Consider the following 18528-nt stretch of genomic DNA (forward strand, 5'->3'; position numbering starts at 1 on the left):
TGAGCGTGCGTTTGTGTGTGTGTGTGTGAGAGAGAGAGAGGGTATTTGCACACGTGCGCATGCATGCACACACATGGCTCTGGCCTTTAATTTAATTTATTAATTTGATTATATTTTGATATGTTTAGAAAACATTACAAAGAGCATGAATTCAGTATGCAATAGTGGACCCTTAAAAATGCATTCATGGGATGATATCTTAGTTTCTTATTTCTTAACATGATGTAGAATTCCTAAGGAACCCAAAATCTGTAATGTGGACTTGGTGGTGACTTCTTGTTTGGCTCAAACTCTTTTGCTTCATCTTTTGAATGAAGTCCAGACTCCCCTCCCTCATCTAGTAGCATAATAGCGTGCTACTAGAAAAAGGTCCTATTTCTTTTCTTGGTCACCTTCCACTTTTCTTTGTTTCCTTTAATCTTGGTAACTCTAAGGCCCTCTATGGTTCCACTTTCTCTTCCTGGCCTAAATCCCATCCCTCCTTTGCCTTGCATCCATCATCTCCTTAAGACCTTTCTCAAAAGAGATAGCTAGTATCAAACTTTCCCAATAATCAAGGTCAACTCTACCTGTGCGGGGAGAGCTAGGTGCTGAGAAGTGTGTGTGTGTGTATTGTTAATAATAAATTAACAAATCCTGGACTCTGAATGAAAATCTTGACTTTATTTCTAAAGAGAAGCTTTTTGTCCTGTAGCAACTATGTAGTTGTGCTTTTGGAAATGATGCATGTTCCCCACTGTGACCAGATCCCAGGCCACGGCGGGGAGTGGGGTGGCACGGGATGAACCAGACACTTAGTTCCATTTAGATTTATCATTTGACAATTCTTGACACAGATGCCATCTCTTTTAACCAAGCCAAAAATTCATTTAAAATCTGTGCACCCCTTTCCTAAAAAGCCTAATAACTAAAAGAGTCAATAACGACTCTATAATTAATGATTATCCCCACTATAAGATAGGGCTTATTCTTTTCTAGAATTGATCTCAAATTAGGTGTCATTCTGGACAGTATTTCTGCAGCTTTGTAAAACATCATTCACACTTTGCTTTTGAGTAGCAAAAAAAAAATCATAAAATGCTAATTCCCAAGGGATGTCCAGTTCACTTATCCCAGGACTATAGATTACCTAAGTAGCTGGTATGTTGTTTTTGAAGGGCTAAGTTCTAACTGAACAGAAATTAAGAAGGAATTAAGAAGATTAAAAAGGAGAGAGAAGAGGAAAGTAAAAGAATTGGAACAGAGGGTAAAGATCTCTATTCCAACAATATCTTCTAAAGCTGTTTATGATAAAAAGAGGATTAGGTAGTTTGAATTCCAGCTATATTAAATTAAATCTCAGACCCCCTTTCTCAGACACTTGCAGGCTTGGGAACATCCATCCCAGCATGACAAAATAGCCCCTGGGAAAAGGAATCCTCTTGGCAGTATGCCATCCAGCTCTTTGAAACTGTTAACCATGGTAATGAACCAATCCAAGAGAAATATTAATAATGACATGAAGAGACACATTTATTGTTGATTGTTGAGATGGTGGCAGATTTATTACCAGCTTGCCAGGAGGGAGGGCTTGGCCTAGCAATGGTGCAATTAAAAACAAATTGAATACAGGGACAAAGAATCAATAATCTAACAGGGCAACTTTTAGTTTGCAAAATACAAATATAAATTAATTGACCTTAACACAGTGGCTAACTGGTCAGTAATGCCTGTGAGCTGGCCAATCGGAGCACATAATCTAACCTATTAAGTTGATTGCATATAGCAGGCTGAGTTTGTGAACTTGGAGTTCTGTATGCCAGGGCAGCCATTGGGGCATCTTGTTTGGGGATGATTGCCAACGTCACTACGGGAAAGTGGATATATGAATAATTTTCCCCAGAAGTTCTGACTTGCGGTATCTTTCTATAAGCTTCACTAAGAATTTATTTATTCAGTAGATATATTTTCTATGCCTATAATGTACAGCAATCTATCCTCAACACAGGGCAGCAACAGGAATAAATTCAAGGTATCTATTGTCCTGGTAGTGTGATCTTCAATAATCTTCAACACCTCTTCCAATAAGTCACTCTTTGAAATGCTCATTCTTTTCATCAGAACAGTGGACATTTTTCTCCAGCTTGAATAAAACGTTAATAAAACACATTTAGGATATTTTGCTATTATTATAATTAGTCTTTAAACCTTATAATTTAGGGTACTTAAAGAGCTACTTATATGGTCATGCTATCTTGAATTAGCAACTCTAGGCTGAATAATAATGGAGGCATCTCTAGCTCTTATCTCCAGGCAACCTAGGGGGAAGAGAGTTATTAACCAATAATTGAAATATGAAAGAAAAAAATAATACTCTCATAGTTAGGACAGGGAAAGCACAATTGGAATCTCAAAGAAACTTTTGGGTTATAGATTTAACAGTTCTATAAATCTGTTGTGCAATATGAGAGCCATGAACCATATGTGGCTGTTTCAAATAAAGGTAGTTAAAATTAAATAAACTTGTTGCGCTTTGGTGGTTTATTTTTGTAACCCTAGCTACTCAGGAAGCTGAGATCTGTGGATTTTGATTTGAAGCCAGGCCAGTCAGAAAAGTCTGTGAGGCTTTTCTCTCCAATTAATCACCAAAAAGCAGGAAGTAGAGCTGTGTCTCAAGTGGTAGAGCACCATCCCAAAGTGAAAAAGTAAAAGAAGAGTAGGAGACCCTGAGTTCAAGCTCTAGTACCAACACACACACACACACACACACACACACACAATTAAATTAAATTGAACATTCAGTCCTTCAGTGGTACTAGGAACATATCACTAGACATGTGTGGGTGACAGTTTTCCTGTTGAAGAATACAGCTATGGAACACTTCTGTCAGGGAAGTAAAATTCTACTGGGCAGTTCTATTTTGGATTTTGGTTTGGAAATTCAGAAAGAATATTCTAGAGAATTCTAGACAGATGAATTATGTGAGTAATGGTAAAAGTTTGGGGAGCTGGCGATGAGGGGGAGGTACCCAGACAAATGTATGAGTAGTGTCTATGTAAGCATGGACACATACAGCATGAAATTGAAAAGAAAGGCATAGCACTGGACCATTCAACACTCAGAGAGGTGATCTAAGATGTTTCAACAATTTTGTTATCATCAGAGAGAAATTAACAGTTAACTATGTATTTCAAGAATAGAATGGAAAGGAATTTGAGTATTCCCTCACACAAAGAAACAATCAATATCCAAAGTGTTGGATATGCCAGTTATGCTAATCTGATCATAATGCGTTATTTACATGTATTAAAATGTTGCATTGTGGCCTATGAAAGGGTATAATTACTATATGTCAATTAAAAATGAAAAAATATATTTTAAACACCCCCAGTGAGGAGAAGCAATATGGTCAGATATAGGCTTTAGTAATACTTAAGCAATATTGTTAAAAATGAATTACAAGGAGGAAGAGACTGAAGATTGAGTGTCAATCAAGATGAAGAGCCAGTAGTGAATGGGTTTCTGCTCTGTGATGGTCCTTGTATAGAAATGGAAAGGAAGAGCATGACTTTATTGAACACAACATCATCTTTAGCAGAGCAGCAAATGAGAGGGAAGAATGAATGCTTAAGCCAAGTTTGGGCATATGGATGGTGTTTACATGAATAAGAATGTGAGCTAGAAGAGGAGGATTAGATGTTGGGATGAGGAAGGTAACTTCAATATGGAATGTGCTAAGATGGTGATGGAATACCCAAATTGAAGAGCTCAGGAGAGAATTTAAGAAACAAAACAGAGGCTGGAATTAGGGGAAACATTAAGAACTGGAAATATATGTACAAAGTTTTTTTCTAACCCTGAGAATAGAGTTTCACTTACTGAGATGAGAAAAGGCTTAACTTGGTAAAAAAAAAATGTACGCATTATCCCGCCCATGTAATTGTAACCCCTCTGTACAGTATGGTCACAAATAAAATAAAATAAAAGGCTTAAGGAGAATAGAGGTTGGTTGCAGAGATGTTAGACTGAAATATTTCACATGGAGATAACCTGTTTAGGATGGCATATGCAGTGAGGTAAAAGTAGAGATCAGTGGACCTACCTGCTCATTGAGTAGAATTGGAATAAAGATTAGTGCCAGCCTAGGGCTGAGGAAGAGCTCTCACTCTAGATGATGCTGAGCCCAAGTCTCAGCCCTGTACTTCTCAGCTGATGGCCTAGGACAATTTCCTGGGTGACGTTTCCTCACTCAAAGGCAGGAGAATGAATAGAGTCTCCTGGAGAGAACCAGAAAATAGACTTGGATAATGTCTATCAACTGATTGACAGGCTAGTAAGTGAGGGATGGTCACAAGTTAGTACTACTACGAAAAAGACTCCTTAAGATCCTGCTTTCCTTTTATTATTCTACAAGTTTCAACTTACAGAGAGAAATCATTAGTGAAAGAACAGCCAGGGCTGGGAAGGTGGCTCAGTGGTAGAGCGCTTGCCTTGCATGCATGAGGCCCTGGGTTCGATTCCTCAGCACCACATAAGCAAAAAGAAAAAAGCCGGAAGTGGCACTGTGGCTCAAGTGCTAGAGTGCTAGCCTTGAGCTGAAGAGCTGAGGGACAGCGCCCAGGCCCAGAGTTCAGGCCCCACGACCGGACCCCAAAAAAAAGAACAGCCAAAGGCTTTGATAGCTTTGTGTAAAGCCAAAACAGGAAAAACACAGTGGATAGTTACTATTGTTGAGTCACTATGTTTAAGCTTAAAACATGTTAAGTAGAACTGGGTGCTAGTGGTTCATGCCTGCCATCATAGCTGGGAGCTGAGATTTGAGGATGAAGGTTTGAAGCCAGCCAGGACAGAAAAGTCTATAAGATTTTTATCCCCAATTAACCAGCAAAAAGCTGGAAGTGAAGATGTGGCTTAAATGGCACCATGCTTGCTTGCCTAGAGCAAAAAACTCAAAGTGAGAGAAATAAGTCTTCAGTTCAAACCCTTGTTCTGTTACACACATACTCTATTAACCAGGAGCTCAAAACCAGGTTAGAGAAGGATTTCAGATGTTCCAAATAGGTATGTACTTGCTACATGTAGGAAAATATTATTATCCTGATGCTAACTAATGACTAACTAAACTTGTGGATGGCAGAGTTTGAAATACTGCTACATGAGGTCATGGTGAGCTTCAATCTAGGGTAGAACTATAGACTGTTACTGATTTACTTTTCTAAGGTGTGATTGTTTCCCTGTTCACAGCAATAGGAACATGTGTGAATAGATCTTTGTATTTACTACAGCTTCTGGCAAATTGGCTTCTTAGGAAATAAGCAGAAACTGCCCACAAATGGAGTAGAACATAACCAGCATTTCATTTTCTCTTCCATCTCCACATCAGCGATGATTCTGAGGACAGACTTTGCTGTGGCTGCTTTGTTTATTTAAATGTATTACATGTAAGGCAGATGATAGGCCCAGACTCTGCCACATCTCAGTAAAGAATTCACTCAATGTCAAATTTTATTTTGATCTAATTTACCTTGGAAAACACCAATTCCTCCTATTCTTATAACTATTAGTCTGTGTTACAGATGACAGAATATGTCCCCTCCCTTCTAGGTGAGGCCTAAACCTAGCAGACTCTATGAGACTGAGTATGGGTATATGTGGGGGGTGGGGGTTCCAGGTGCGGGGGAGGAGGAGATGGATGGTAAGGGGAGAAACTAAGGAGGAGGCAACAATGCTTGATAAGAAATGGACTCATTACCTTGCTCATGTAATTGTAACCCCTCTGTATGGTATTTTCACAAAAAAACAATTATATTAAAAAAAAGACTGAGTACCCCTCTTCTACATGGTTCTAAATCTACATATTAGGTGGCAGGCGAGATAGAAGCCCAGAGACCACAGAAGAAACAGCCACAAAACCTGTGAAAATTGTGTGTCTGTGTTTGGGTGTGTGTACATGTGATGTGTGTGTGTTATATTTTAGCTGTTAAGTGGAGCAGAAAAAAGCTCCATATTTCTCCTTATAATAGTGGCAGAAGAGTAGTGATGAAAGAAGAAATTGTTTCTCTCTCTCTTTTTTTTTTAATATAAATGTGTTTGGGACTGTGGTGTCACTAACTATACATCATAGCATGAAAGGTATCACAACCTAAGAGATTAGGTGGAGGTGAACATCAATTCTCTTCTGGCTCCAGGAGGTGTCAAATTCAGATAATAGCTGAGTGAAGCAAACTGAGAGCAGGGAGAACATGGGTCTCATCCCAACACTGAGGGCTAGAGGAAGCAAGGCATGCTGGGAGCCTGTATGCCCTGGGCATCCTCCTGTGAAGGAAGGTTCATGAGATGCCCTCCCATAGATCACCCTACTTATTCTGAAGACAGTTGTGCCATTCTTTCTATTGTGGTTGCTCTCTTGGCAAAACCTACCTCTTTAATAAAGAATGGGTAGCTGGCACCAGTGGCCCATGCCTATAATCCTAGCTACTCAGGAAGCAGAGATCTGAGGACAATGGTTTGAAGCCAGCCAGGAGAGGAAAGTCTATGAGACTCTTCAATTAACTACCAGAAAACCAGAAATGGTATTGTGGCTCAAAGTAGTAGATGCCACTAGACTTGAGCACAAAAGTTTAGGAATAGCACCTACACCCTGAGTTCAAGCCCCAGGAAAGAAAGAAAAGAAGGAAGGAAGGAACGAAGGAAGGAATGAAGGAAGGAAGGAAGGAAGGAAGAAAAAGAATGGGTAGATAGATGATAGGTAAATAGGCAGGTAAGTACTCATAGTTAAATAAACTTGTAGGTGTCAGTAGATAAATGATAAAGATAGATAAATAGATAAGTAGGTAATTATACATAGATAAATGAATTGATCAGTAAGTCAGTTAGTAGATGATAGATAGCCAGATAAACAGTAGATATAAAGATGAATGATAGTAGTCATAGAGATAGATGATTGGTAGATACATCCAAATACACACATACGTAAATAAAACAATTTGATGTCAGTTAGGGAGATTATGTCAGAGAACTAGGAAGGAGAAATTCTCCTCAACTTTCCCCAACCCAGAGGGTAAACAATTCTTAAGAGTCCCCATTAATCAGTAATGTTAGAAAGAGGACCTCCAAATGCTAAGAATTCTCAAGAAAATATAAATGAGAAAGTGGTGAAATAGAAAAAAACACACAAAAACCCTGGTTCACTTGTGCTATCTTCAGGAGAATAAAAAAGTCCCCCTGAGTAATCGTATTTACAACTCATTCAATTAGAAAGGATTTCAGTATGATGAGTTCAGCCCTTCCAGCTCAAATTCACAGAAATGAAGCCCATAGTTCTTAGTATTATTTCATATTGTAGACCCTTTTGTTTATGAGCTTTATTTGCACACATACCTGGAATTTACAGTTTATACACTCCTTTATAGAATTTTATTTCCAAATGTAAAAATATATATCCATACACACAAAAGATTAAACCATGCACGTGGAACATAAAGAAAATCAATTATAGTCAATACTGCTCCTCATCCCAAGGCAGAAAGCCCATGAAGAAAATGTTCTAAAAACAGGTCAAAGATGTTCAAGACTGAGCTTAAATTGTAGAGTTTTCTCATGCCCAGACTTGTTCTTTTCCACTCCTCTACCCTGCTGTGACAAATAAGTGTGACTATAATTTAAAAGAAACTGAATAAATTAAATGTATTTCAGGTTGACTGCTTGCTTTTCTTTAAGCTCATAATCACATATGTTAATTCAACTGACTGAAATATTTGGAAGAAGAGAGGAAGATAGTAGAAAAAAAAGTTCATGATAGAGAAAGAGTTAAAAATAGCAACATCTCTGAAAACATTGTGCCCTGTGGCCCTGTCACACTCATCCTGCTGTAAAATTTCTATCCCCAAACCTCTTTCCCTTACAACAGAACTATCTCCTTTACATCCTCCCTTTTCTGCATCACCAGAAGTGTCCTGTCTAGTGACCTATAATCACATTTGCTTGTCCTTTTACCTAGCTCTGAGTTAGCAATATAGTATACCAACACAATACTGGGGTTGTTGAGAAAGGACATCTCATATTAAGAACTGTGTAGCCAAGCTGGGCAACACCTCTAATCCTATTTACTCACAAGGCTGAGATTTAAATATTGCAGTACAAAGCCAGCTCAGCCAGGAAAGTTTGTGAGACTCTTATCTCCAATTAACTACCAAAAAGCCAAAATTGGAGTGGTGTCTCAAATGGTAGAGCATAGTCTTGAGGGAAAAAATGTTAAGGGATAATGCCTAGGTTTTGAGTTTGAGCCCTAGTATCAGCAAATAAAAGAGAAAAGAAAAAAACGAGTCTAACATGTTCAAGTCACTTCCGCCTCTTTGAATCTCAATTTCTTGTCTCATATAAAGTGGTGACGGGTTCTTGTGAAGAATAATCAAAAGAGATAATGCATGTAAAGTGGCTTGTTGACGGTTTGTATTTTTTTTAATATAGGAAGGTAACAAAGAGTTTATTTAACAAAGAAAAAGTAAAGGGCACTCAGAAGAGTGAGCAGCAGGACTAGAAACCTGTTGTCTTGACTGCTTGTATTTTGATAGCTTTTTCTCTAGTGTCAAAAACTTAACCTAAAGGAATGAGTGCACTGAAGAGAATTTAAAACACTTAGGAGCTCCATCATCTCTTTGAACATTTTCAGTCTTTCTAAGCCTGAGTTTCTGTAAGATATAAATGTACATGATGTATATTTTTTAGAGCAGAAGCAAGGGGAAGCTGAGCTGGGCTTTCTTTCCTTTTCTTTTTATTTTATTTTTTCTGTCAGCTGTAGGGCTTTGAATTCAGGGCATGGGCACTGGCCCTGAGGTCCTTTGCTCAATGCTAGTACTCTATCACTTGAGCCATGGCTACACTTAAGAGTTTTTGGTAGTTAATTGGAGATAAGAGACTCAGGGAATTTTCTGACAGGGCTGGCTTTGAACTGTAATCCTCAGATCTCATCCTCCTGAGTAGCTAAGATTCCAGGCATAAACCACCAGCACGCAGCCCAAGGTAAGTTTTCATTCAATGTGTCCACCACTCAGGTTGGCCAGGGCTATGTAGAACCCAGTTCCAGGCTGTATAGGAAACTGGACTCATTTATATGTTGAATAAAAGTTCAAGAAAACAACCAGTTCCCCCTGAGTTAACTCCAGGTTAAGAGACCAAAATCTTTTCTGTACATAGAACTTGCATAAGCACCGGCATTGGTGGTTCATACCTGTAATTCTGGGTATTCAGGAAGCTTGAGATCTGAGGATAGCAATTCAAAGCCAGCCTGGAGAGAAAAGTTTCTGAAACTCTAATCTCCAATTAACTACCAAAAAGCCAAAATGGCACTGTGGCTCAAAATAATAAAGCACTAACTTTGAGCACAATTCTTGAGGACAGACCTAGCCCTGACCAGCACAAAAAGAAAAGAAAAGAGAAAAAAGACAAGAGAAGAAGAAAAGAGAGTGAAGGAAGGAAAGAAGGAAACAAAGAAAGAAAGAGAGAGAGAGAGAAAGAAAGAAAGAAAGAAAGACAGAAAGACAGAAAGAAAGAAAAAGAAAGAAAGATAGAAAGAAATTGCTTGCTGTGGAGACTCACATTCTAAAATTTAATACAATTCATCATTTCTAACCTTTTGCATACCTGGGCTTTGCAAAAGACATTCCCTACAAGGAAACATCTTGTGGTGAAGACATTTGTAATCAAGAGAAGAGGATGCGGATACCAACATTTATGAAGCAAACATAACCCAGGTATTGCTGGCTCACAACTGCAATCCTACTACTCAGGAGGTTGAGATCTGAGGATCATAGTTCAAAATCAGCCCCAGCAGACATATCTGAAAGACTTTTATTTCCAATTGAACAACAAAAGTCCAGAAGTAGAGGTGTGGTTCATGTGGTAGAGCACCAGCCTTGAGGAAGAAAGCTAAGCAAGAGTACAAGCCCCAGTACCAGTGTAAACAATACATAAATAAGTAAAATTTTTACAGAAGTAAAGGTAGACCACATCTTCCTGTGTATACATCCCTAGCAACAAAACCACTAACACCAGGGGATGCATTTGGGCTCTTTGTTGCTTCAGAATGCTGAAGAATTACTGTCAATTAGAACAACAGTTACATCCTAGACCCTCAGAGGGGCCAGGATTTTCAGTGCTTACATGGGATAAAGTGGTAACATTTAAAATGCACTTCCCTGGAGGAAGGAGCTACTAGAAAATTAATTACCTCCTTCTCTGCCTCTCTCTCAGCCTCTCTGTACCATTTATAGTAGATTTAAACGCCCATCCTCATGACTTTCTTTCTTTCTTGGAAATTTTTTAATGTAATGTCTGCTAATAAAATGCATTACCAAATACAGGGAAATAAAAACAAAAAAATAATTGAGTAATCTACTAAACCTTAAAAATTTCCCATTGACCTGGGTCAAAAACATAACTAGAGGTGGTTAGTTCATACAATGTGGTTGAAAGAGGCATTGGAGCACACTGTGGAGATATTAATCTTGAGGTCAGTTAGCTGTAGGTTGAGATTCTTCTGTTCTTCATCCACTGGGGACACTGGCAGGTCACCATGACTCTTGAGAGCTGTAGGTATCCACCTTGCAAGTGATATAACATCACTCACTGATAACCCCAGGGCTTGTTGTATGGGTCAAATGAGACAAAGATTGTAACTATGTCTACAAAGTAATAGATAAATTCATGATCATAATGTTATCTCTGTTAAAACACATCTCTTAGCTTGTCATATTAACTTCTTTCCTTTGCAGGGATCTTCTATTACTGTCCAAGCCGTTCATAAGGCCAAACTGTAACTTATTCCCTGAGTAGTGCTTGTTAGAGAGTCTTTATGACACTGTGTTCATATGCCAGTTCAGTCTGTTCTTCTGATTATCTTACAAACAATTTTTTTTTCTGACTGCCTGCTCGTGTTTCGAGTACTTAAGACCTCAGTAAATCCAATATGGTTCGTGATGTTCTACAGGAAGGGTTAAGATCAGAAACTTCCTATTTTTCAGCTAGTAAGTTCATTCCGAATTTCAGACTTACCCTTTCTGTTTTGCCTTTTTCTTTGTCTATAGTGTCTATATAATGTGGCTGTTTTCTTTATCCTCAGACTTGTGAGTTGAAAGCTCTTTGCTTCTAAGTGGCACAGCACCTTGCATCTTCAGTCACTGTGGAGGCCACCATTACGTCTCCCAACTCAAAAAAACAAGTAGCATCATGTAAGTCTTTCTCTTTCAAGGCACTGGGATTCATGCTGTCCATTTCCTTTGGAAAGAATCTCTTAGGCGCTTCTCCATTCTGCATATATGTCTTCAGCATATGTCTCTCTGCCTCGATGATGGAAGCAAGCTTTAGCCTCATTTCCCTATTTTCCCTTCACTCCAGCGCATCCTTGATAGAACTGCCAGTGAAATAAGGATACTGGGTCTAAGTAACAATGTCTTGTCTTCACTGCCATCCTGGTGTCTTGCTGGGTGGTGTGGGCTTTTCATCCAGCTCTGAAAAGCCTAGAGGGGAGCTGTGTAATGTGGTTTAGCCCGAGGAAAGTTCTGCTTCAGGGAATATGCCGATGTATCATGGTATTTAGCTCCAGGAAAGTTTTGCTATAGAGAATGCTTGCCCCTGATTATTTCTCTAGATGGCTTGCTTTGTTCACCCCTGATTTCCCCCCTATATGGTTTGCTTTTGTTGGGTTTGGGACCCATCCCAAAGCTTGTAAAAGCTTTGTACAAGCTACTTTCTGGGCTGCAAGTCTTTGGGGCAGGAGTTCCCCAGCAGTCTCTGGCTTCCCACTTTCTAAGAAAGACTCTCAATTTGACCTCTCAAAATGAGGCTTCTCCTTATCTCAGGAGCAAATCCCTGTATAACACCAGACAGGTTTTCATGCCCTGCTGATTCTGACCCACAGTGGCTATTCCCCCTGCTTTGGTTTCCCTTAACTCCTAGTGGTATAAAGTCTAGATCACAATATCACATATGTTCACATGGCAGCTCATAATGAACTCCTAGTGGCCAAGATGTGCCTTAGGGATCAGTAATTGTATTTGCATAAAGGCAGTTTCTTCTTGTAAAGAGATGGACTTGGAAATAAATCTCCTCTGACATGTGGCAAAGGCAACCTCATGAAAGAGTAAAAGATCAACATTGAGGTGATTGACAGAACATCTTTTACTTCCTGTCTTTGCAGGGGGTAAAAAAAAACAACAACAACAACAAACCACACCAAAGCTAATAGCCTGGTGAGAATGGCTTCTTTTGAGAATGGCACCTGGTTGGCAGAAATCGTAAGACATTAACATTCTCAAATGAGCAGAAGATAAATAAACACAATTTTTTTTTAATGGACAAGTTGCAGCTCGGAAATTTTTTACTTTTTCTCATTGGAAAATCAATACCCATCAGCAGTTTGAAATTAAGGGCAAGATTAGGCCTCAGTTTTATACATGCCTTATTGTATTCCAAAAGCTTTCTACTCAGTCAGATAAATCTTCTTTAAGAGGATTAGGAAACTTTCATTATCTTTATCTAACCTGAAATAACACTAAGGCTGAAAAATTAATCTATAGGCTGGACAAAAGCCGATAGTTGCTGGGAAAAAGGACTCTTGGGCTTCTTTCTCATTTAACAGTGGGGTCTCCACATCCATTCCCTCATAATTCTACTGGTTTTGGTGTTGCATTGCTAATGAAGACAAGATAGACCACAGAAACTTGAGCTTCTTCTCCATGGCTGACCCTTCCATGGAAAAGTTAACCTGCCTACAGTTCTAGCAACACCTCCTTGTTCTCCTTCTCTTCCTCCTTCCACCTGATGATTTGCATTTGGATTTCCCAGGCCATTTAGATGGGTAGCCAGAGCTATAAAGAGCAGGCTCTGAAATCTAGAGCCTGAGCAGGTAGCTTATAGGGTAGGTGAAGTTCCTGCCTCTGTCTTTCCCATCCTCAGACTTTAGTAACCAAGGCTAGAAGGCTCCCAGGAACTACAAGGCCACAAGGAATTACCCTGGCATTCTGTGAACAACATTATCCTCAGAGCCCTCACCAAGTGCTTTATAGCCTGTAGTGACTTTGACATGCTCACACTCTCTGTCCTCTTCCTTGGGAAACATAGCCTTTCTCTGTTTCTGTCTGTTTTCTGTACAATGCCTGACAGTTATATTTTATTTCAGTGCTGTATTTCCTGAATGAGAAGACAACTTTGTTGTCAAGGCCATGGAAGTGCCACTGAAGTGTCATTTCCAACGTGGAGAATTTCTGCTCTTCTGGAGTTGAACCCAGGTGGCAGGTGGGTGGTAAGAGCTCACAGGTCCTTGTTTTTGGCATCCCCAGAAACTTTCAGCAGATGTCCCAGCCCATCCTTGATGACTGAGCTCACCCAGTGCCCCCATCATCTTCTGAGGAAAAGTGTTGGATGTGCCAGTTGCCTTTGTGTCCAGATGGCAGCCAGTCTTGTGGCCCTCGAGCTGTGATCATCAACCAGCCATACCCTGGGTGGTACACATATGGAGAATGGGAAGCAGCAGCATCTAGAGATGCCTGTCATATGGCAGGCTCCTGTAATGTCTGAAAGCATGGAGACATGAGAGGACTTCAAGGACAGATGGAAGCCGATATTCAGCAGTGCGGCTGTCTCTGGGTCTGCTGGAAGACAGAAGTTGCAGCAGACAGATCCCCGGCCCAATATGCATCGTCAATAGCCTACAGAGGAGGACCTAGCAACGCAGACACTCAGGAGCCGTTCTAGCCAAATGAAAGAATAGTGTTCGGAATGGTGCACGTGGCTGAGCAGAAACAGATGTGTCTCCTTAATCAGCCAACCATTTCTAGATACCAACTGAAATGAATAACACCGTCTTTTTTAAAAAAACAGATCTGGGGAAATCTCTTAGCTAAACATGGATACCATACACATTTCACAATCTAGAGTGCTCAAAATCTGTTGATTCCATGACAAATGAGATCAGATATAAGGAACTTGCTACAGACTAAAGGACTCAAGATGACCCTTTCCAAGAGCTCAGTGTGTGTCCCCAAGATGTCAGCCAGACACTGGAAGAAAAGACATTCTTAGTCTCTCACTTTGTGGAGGAACACTGAGTGATGGAATTTATCTCTCAGAAGCTCATTCCCACTCTGAGACCATATGTGACAGAAAAGTTCTTTACACAACAATGGCAGTTGGATCAGTTCAAAAGCAATTCATTTTGGACTGTTGCTTGTCAACGTAGTTCACAAATCCTTAGAACTGATGTCTGCAATTGTATTTCCTAGTAGTTAACATTGGAGCTTATGACACTTCTATCCCATTTTTTTCAGCTACAAAGTAAACTGTTGTAAAAAGCACATGTGATGCTATGTCTGAACTATAGTGATTCATGTTTAACCAAAGATTGGCAAAGATGCTAAGCTATTCTTTGCTCCTTCCTTTTTAATGACAGAAGTTTATTTCCAACATTGACCTGGATACATTTGTTAGAATATCTCTCTCCACACCAGGCTCCACAGTAGCACTAAGAGCAAATGAAAGCATAAATGCATAATATCAGGAGGACCCAGCTGGCCAGTACCCAGAGACTAGTCCACAACATGGAAGATCAGTAACTATTTGGAAACAATCAGGTTACACAATTTCATGTCAACATTAACCTTTTATTATGAAATAAGTCTCAGAATGATCATTCAAGAGCTGTCTGAATAGTACTGTATTTATCTATGCTGGAATATATCTTACCCCAGCTATAGAAAGCTAAGTTTCTTAAGAGACTTCAAACAACTTACTGATCACCACAGAAGGACTAGAGACAAAACTTTTCAAAAACTATCCAGTTCTCAGTCTGGATTCAATAGAGCAACAGAACCTTTTGTATCTTCATATCTGTGTAAAGCAAAACCAAGATCCCTTTTCCTTTCCATTACTAAATGGAAGTCCAACATCTGGTCTAGTTGTGACTTACCTTGCACTATGAGATGGACCCGAGAAGTCTTGGGGTGATTGTCAGTCTGCACAGAGCAGGTATATGGACCTTCATCATACACATCCACGTTTTGGATCATGATGCTGTACTGGGTTGGTGTGTTGACCAGGATGATGACACGAGGGTCTATGGACCACTTGTCATTTCCAGCGTAGAGAATTGTACTGCGGTTGAGCCAGGCCACCCTGGTAACCCGGTCATCTATGGTACACCTGTGGATGAAGTGGGGAAAGGATAGGGAAGGAGGAAGGTAGGAAGGGAGAGAGAAAGAGATGAGAGATTAAACTCCCTATTTACATGATGGCATAATCAAATTAAATCATCGGATACTGATGAAACAGCCTAATGTAAGGTAAAGGAGGCTTGAGACATCCTGAAGAATCCCTGACACAAAATCATTTTGACTTGACTCCAGAGCGTATTATGTGAATATCTTTGCTGCACATTTGCTTTCCTCCTAGGCATCTATAAAAATTAGTTTATATTTCTGCAGCACATTTACCACCTTGTGGGAAAAGTGGCCCAGAGGCACAGGGGAAAGAAAAAGTAGTACTAGATTTCAAATAGGTCACAGATAATCCACAAAGCAAATATTTTATGTGTAGTTAATCAAAATGTGAACTTATTTACCTCCAGAACTCCCAGGTGTCGATAATCTCCTTGCACCCCTAAGCTGCCCAAAGCCTGCAAGCTATAATTCATAGTGTGGATTGCTAAAATTCTCCTTGGAAAGTCAACACTTCCCGAGGAAGCTGCCACCTCTGACTTCAGGGAAGGGAAGAAGGAGTTTATCTTCAGTGACCTTCCTTTATACCTTCCTCCCTCTGCCCCACAGAAAGAAAGAGATGCATATTATCAAAGTCAAGAACCTACCTCACCCATTCTCCCCAACCTTGCAAGACTACAGATAGAAGTGGAATGCTTGCTGCAGTGAATGACCTATAGGCTGTCAACTGCAAGATAAGTATTCAAGTGTCTTTTTTCTTTCTTGCTATTGTTTCTAACATATTTATAAGATGATTTCTTTGTTGCTTTGTATGTCCCTCCCCCATGGTATAACCCTTGCTTTTATTGTATTTGATGTTGGTATAATTTGTGGAAGGGAAGGGCAAAAACAAACTGTTTAAATAGGGATACAGGTGGACCCATTGCAACAATGAGATGTATAAGTCGTTATGTTGAAAAACGAACTTTACAACTTTGCAGGGGGGGGGGCGGGGGAAGGGAGGGGGGACACATATAGGAAGGGATGGGAAGAGGAAACAAAGGAGGAGGCAACAATGCTTGATAAGAAATGTATTCATTACCTTGCCCATGTAATTGTAACCCTTCTGTACAGTATTTTCACAATAAAAATTAAAAAAAAAATAAACATGCCTGCTGGTGGGGAAGAACATTTGCAGATGTGCCTTGGGAGCTGAGAACTTAAGACAAGAGAATTCTTTACCAAAGCGAGTACACTCTGAGGGCCAGTGTGCTCACCCACTTCCCATCCATACAACATGGTGCATGCAATGTCAGAGACACTGCATTCTGCCTAAGAGAGGACTAGATGAGAACTAGAATATGAAAGTCTGGCCCCACTAAATCTGACCTGGCACTTCACATGCTACAGAGCTCATGCCCGGCAGAGGGGAAAATACCTAGGAACAGGCAATGACAGAGACCAACCTCACATGAACAAGATGGGTCCAGAGGCTTGGAACACTGAAAAGACTGACCTGGAAGGAGAAAGCACCCCCCATTCTAGAGAGAGCCTTTAAGAAGTTGGCAGGAGGGATGAAAATCATACTTTTAGCCACTAAGGTCTTTCGTCACTCAGCAGGGATAGGTAGCTGTGAAGTTGGGGTGTGCTGATAATTAGGTGCTTTCACATGGTAGTGCGGAAAGATTGTTCCTTTCAAACTGATTATTTTTCCATTTGCTTTGTTTTCAAACTACACAGGTAGTATCAGTATGAAGTGAATGACAGATGGATAATATGAAAATCATAGAGGGCAAATGAATCATTCCCGCCACATCAAACCCTGGAACCTTGAAATTCTTGTTTCAGTAATACCCTGTTGTTTCTTCATACAAATATCAAATCACAAGTAGGAAGCAGGAGTTGGTTTGTTTTTTACAGGAAGCAGAGCCTATGCCATAGCCTCATGCTCCTGTGACACACTTTTTTTCCTTTTCACTGTGACCATGAATATCCCTCAACACTGGTATTTATAGATCTAATTCAGTGTCATTCCCAGGTAAGTCTAATATAGGTAATATCACTGAGAGTATCTTTGAGAGCCCAACTGTATTCACTACTAGGACCTGATAATTTAGGTATTCAGGTGTGTCATTGATAGAAGGCATGCCTCCACACTCCGGGGCCCTTCATTTATTTTCTGCTTAGTGTTTTCTCCATTTGAGAGTGATTTTCCATTTTTCTTATAAAAATTAAAACCTGAATGGCCCTCTTTGTTCTTCACTTATAAGATATTCTTTCACTGTCTGTTCTAAGTGACTGATTAGGACCAATGTACAACTTTTCTTCATCACGCCTGAACTATATAAAGACAAAGTTCCAGTTGGAATAGTTCCTCTCAAAGAGTGACATTCCAACTGGATTCCAGAAGCCAGACAGACAGAAAAGCCGGAAGTGGCTCTGTGGCTCAAAGAGTGCTAGCCTTGAACAAAAAGAGCTCAAGAACAGTGCCCAGTCCCAGGGTTCAAGCCTTAGGACCATCAGAAAAAAAAATCATATAGTTCTTTGAAATATGTGCAATCTATAAATATATATTCAGTGGAAGTTATAATTCACAGTGTCTAACAGTCATGATTATCTACTTTCAAATGGTATGACCACTCTCTCTTCTGCTGCTTCTGTTTCTGCTTCTTATTTGGGGGAGGAGCTGTAGTAAAGTCTGAACTCTGGGCCTCAAGGCTGGTAGCTCTACCACTTAAACTACTTCAGATTTTTTTTATTTTTTTAAATTTTTTATTGTAAAGATTCTATACAGTTACATGAGCAAGGTAATGAGTACACTTCCTATTGAGCATTGTTACCCCCAGATTTTCTTTTTTTTGGGTCAGTCATGGGGCTTGAACTTTGGGCCTGGATACTGTTCCTGAGCTCTTCAGCTCGAGCTCTCTATCACTTGAGCCACAATGCCACTTTTGGTTTTCCGGTGGTTATGAGTCTCCTGGACTTTCCTGACAGAGTTGGCTTTGAATCATGATCCTCAGATCTCAGCCTCCTGAGTAGCGAGGATTACAGGCATGAGACACCCATGCCTAGCATCTTCCAGCTTTTTGACCTTTAATTGTAGATAAGAATCTCATGGAATTTCCTCCCCAGGCTGGGCTTCAAATCATGTTCCTCAAATGTCATTCTCCTAGGCAGTTAGGATTTCAGGCATGAGTCACAGGTTCCCTTCTTTCCTTCCTTCCCTCCCCTCCCCTCCCCTCCCCTGCTTTCCTCTCTCTCTCTCTCTTTCTTTCTTTCTTTCTCTCTCTCTCTTTTTCCCTCCATTCCTCCCTCCCTCCCTCTCTTCCTCCCTCCCTTCCTTTCTTCCTTTCTTTCTTT

General features: G+C 40.1%; 1 protein-coding gene across 4 annotated transcripts in view; it reads right to left on the bottom strand.

Moving 5' to 3' along the window:
• Positions 1 to 18528, bottom strand: part of Opcml (opioid binding protein/cell adhesion molecule-like) — a 1175213-nt gene that overhangs the window by 240259 nt on the left and 916426 nt on the right. For all 4 annotated transcript variants that reach the window (XM_013009597.1, XM_013009595.1, XM_013009599.1 and 1 more), the window contains one exon: positions 14943 to 15175. In XM_013009597.1, the coding sequence (XP_012865051.1) occupies positions 14943 to 15175 (233 nt within the window). The remainder of the gene's footprint in view (positions 1 to 14942; positions 15176 to 18528) is intronic.

Source organism: Dipodomys ordii, unplaced genomic scaffold (genome assembly GCF_000151885.1).
Source record: "Dipodomys ordii isolate 6190 unplaced genomic scaffold, Dord_2.0 Scaffold10, whole genome shotgun sequence".
Lineage (NCBI taxonomy): Eukaryota > Metazoa > Chordata > Mammalia > Rodentia > Heteromyidae > Dipodomys > Dipodomys ordii.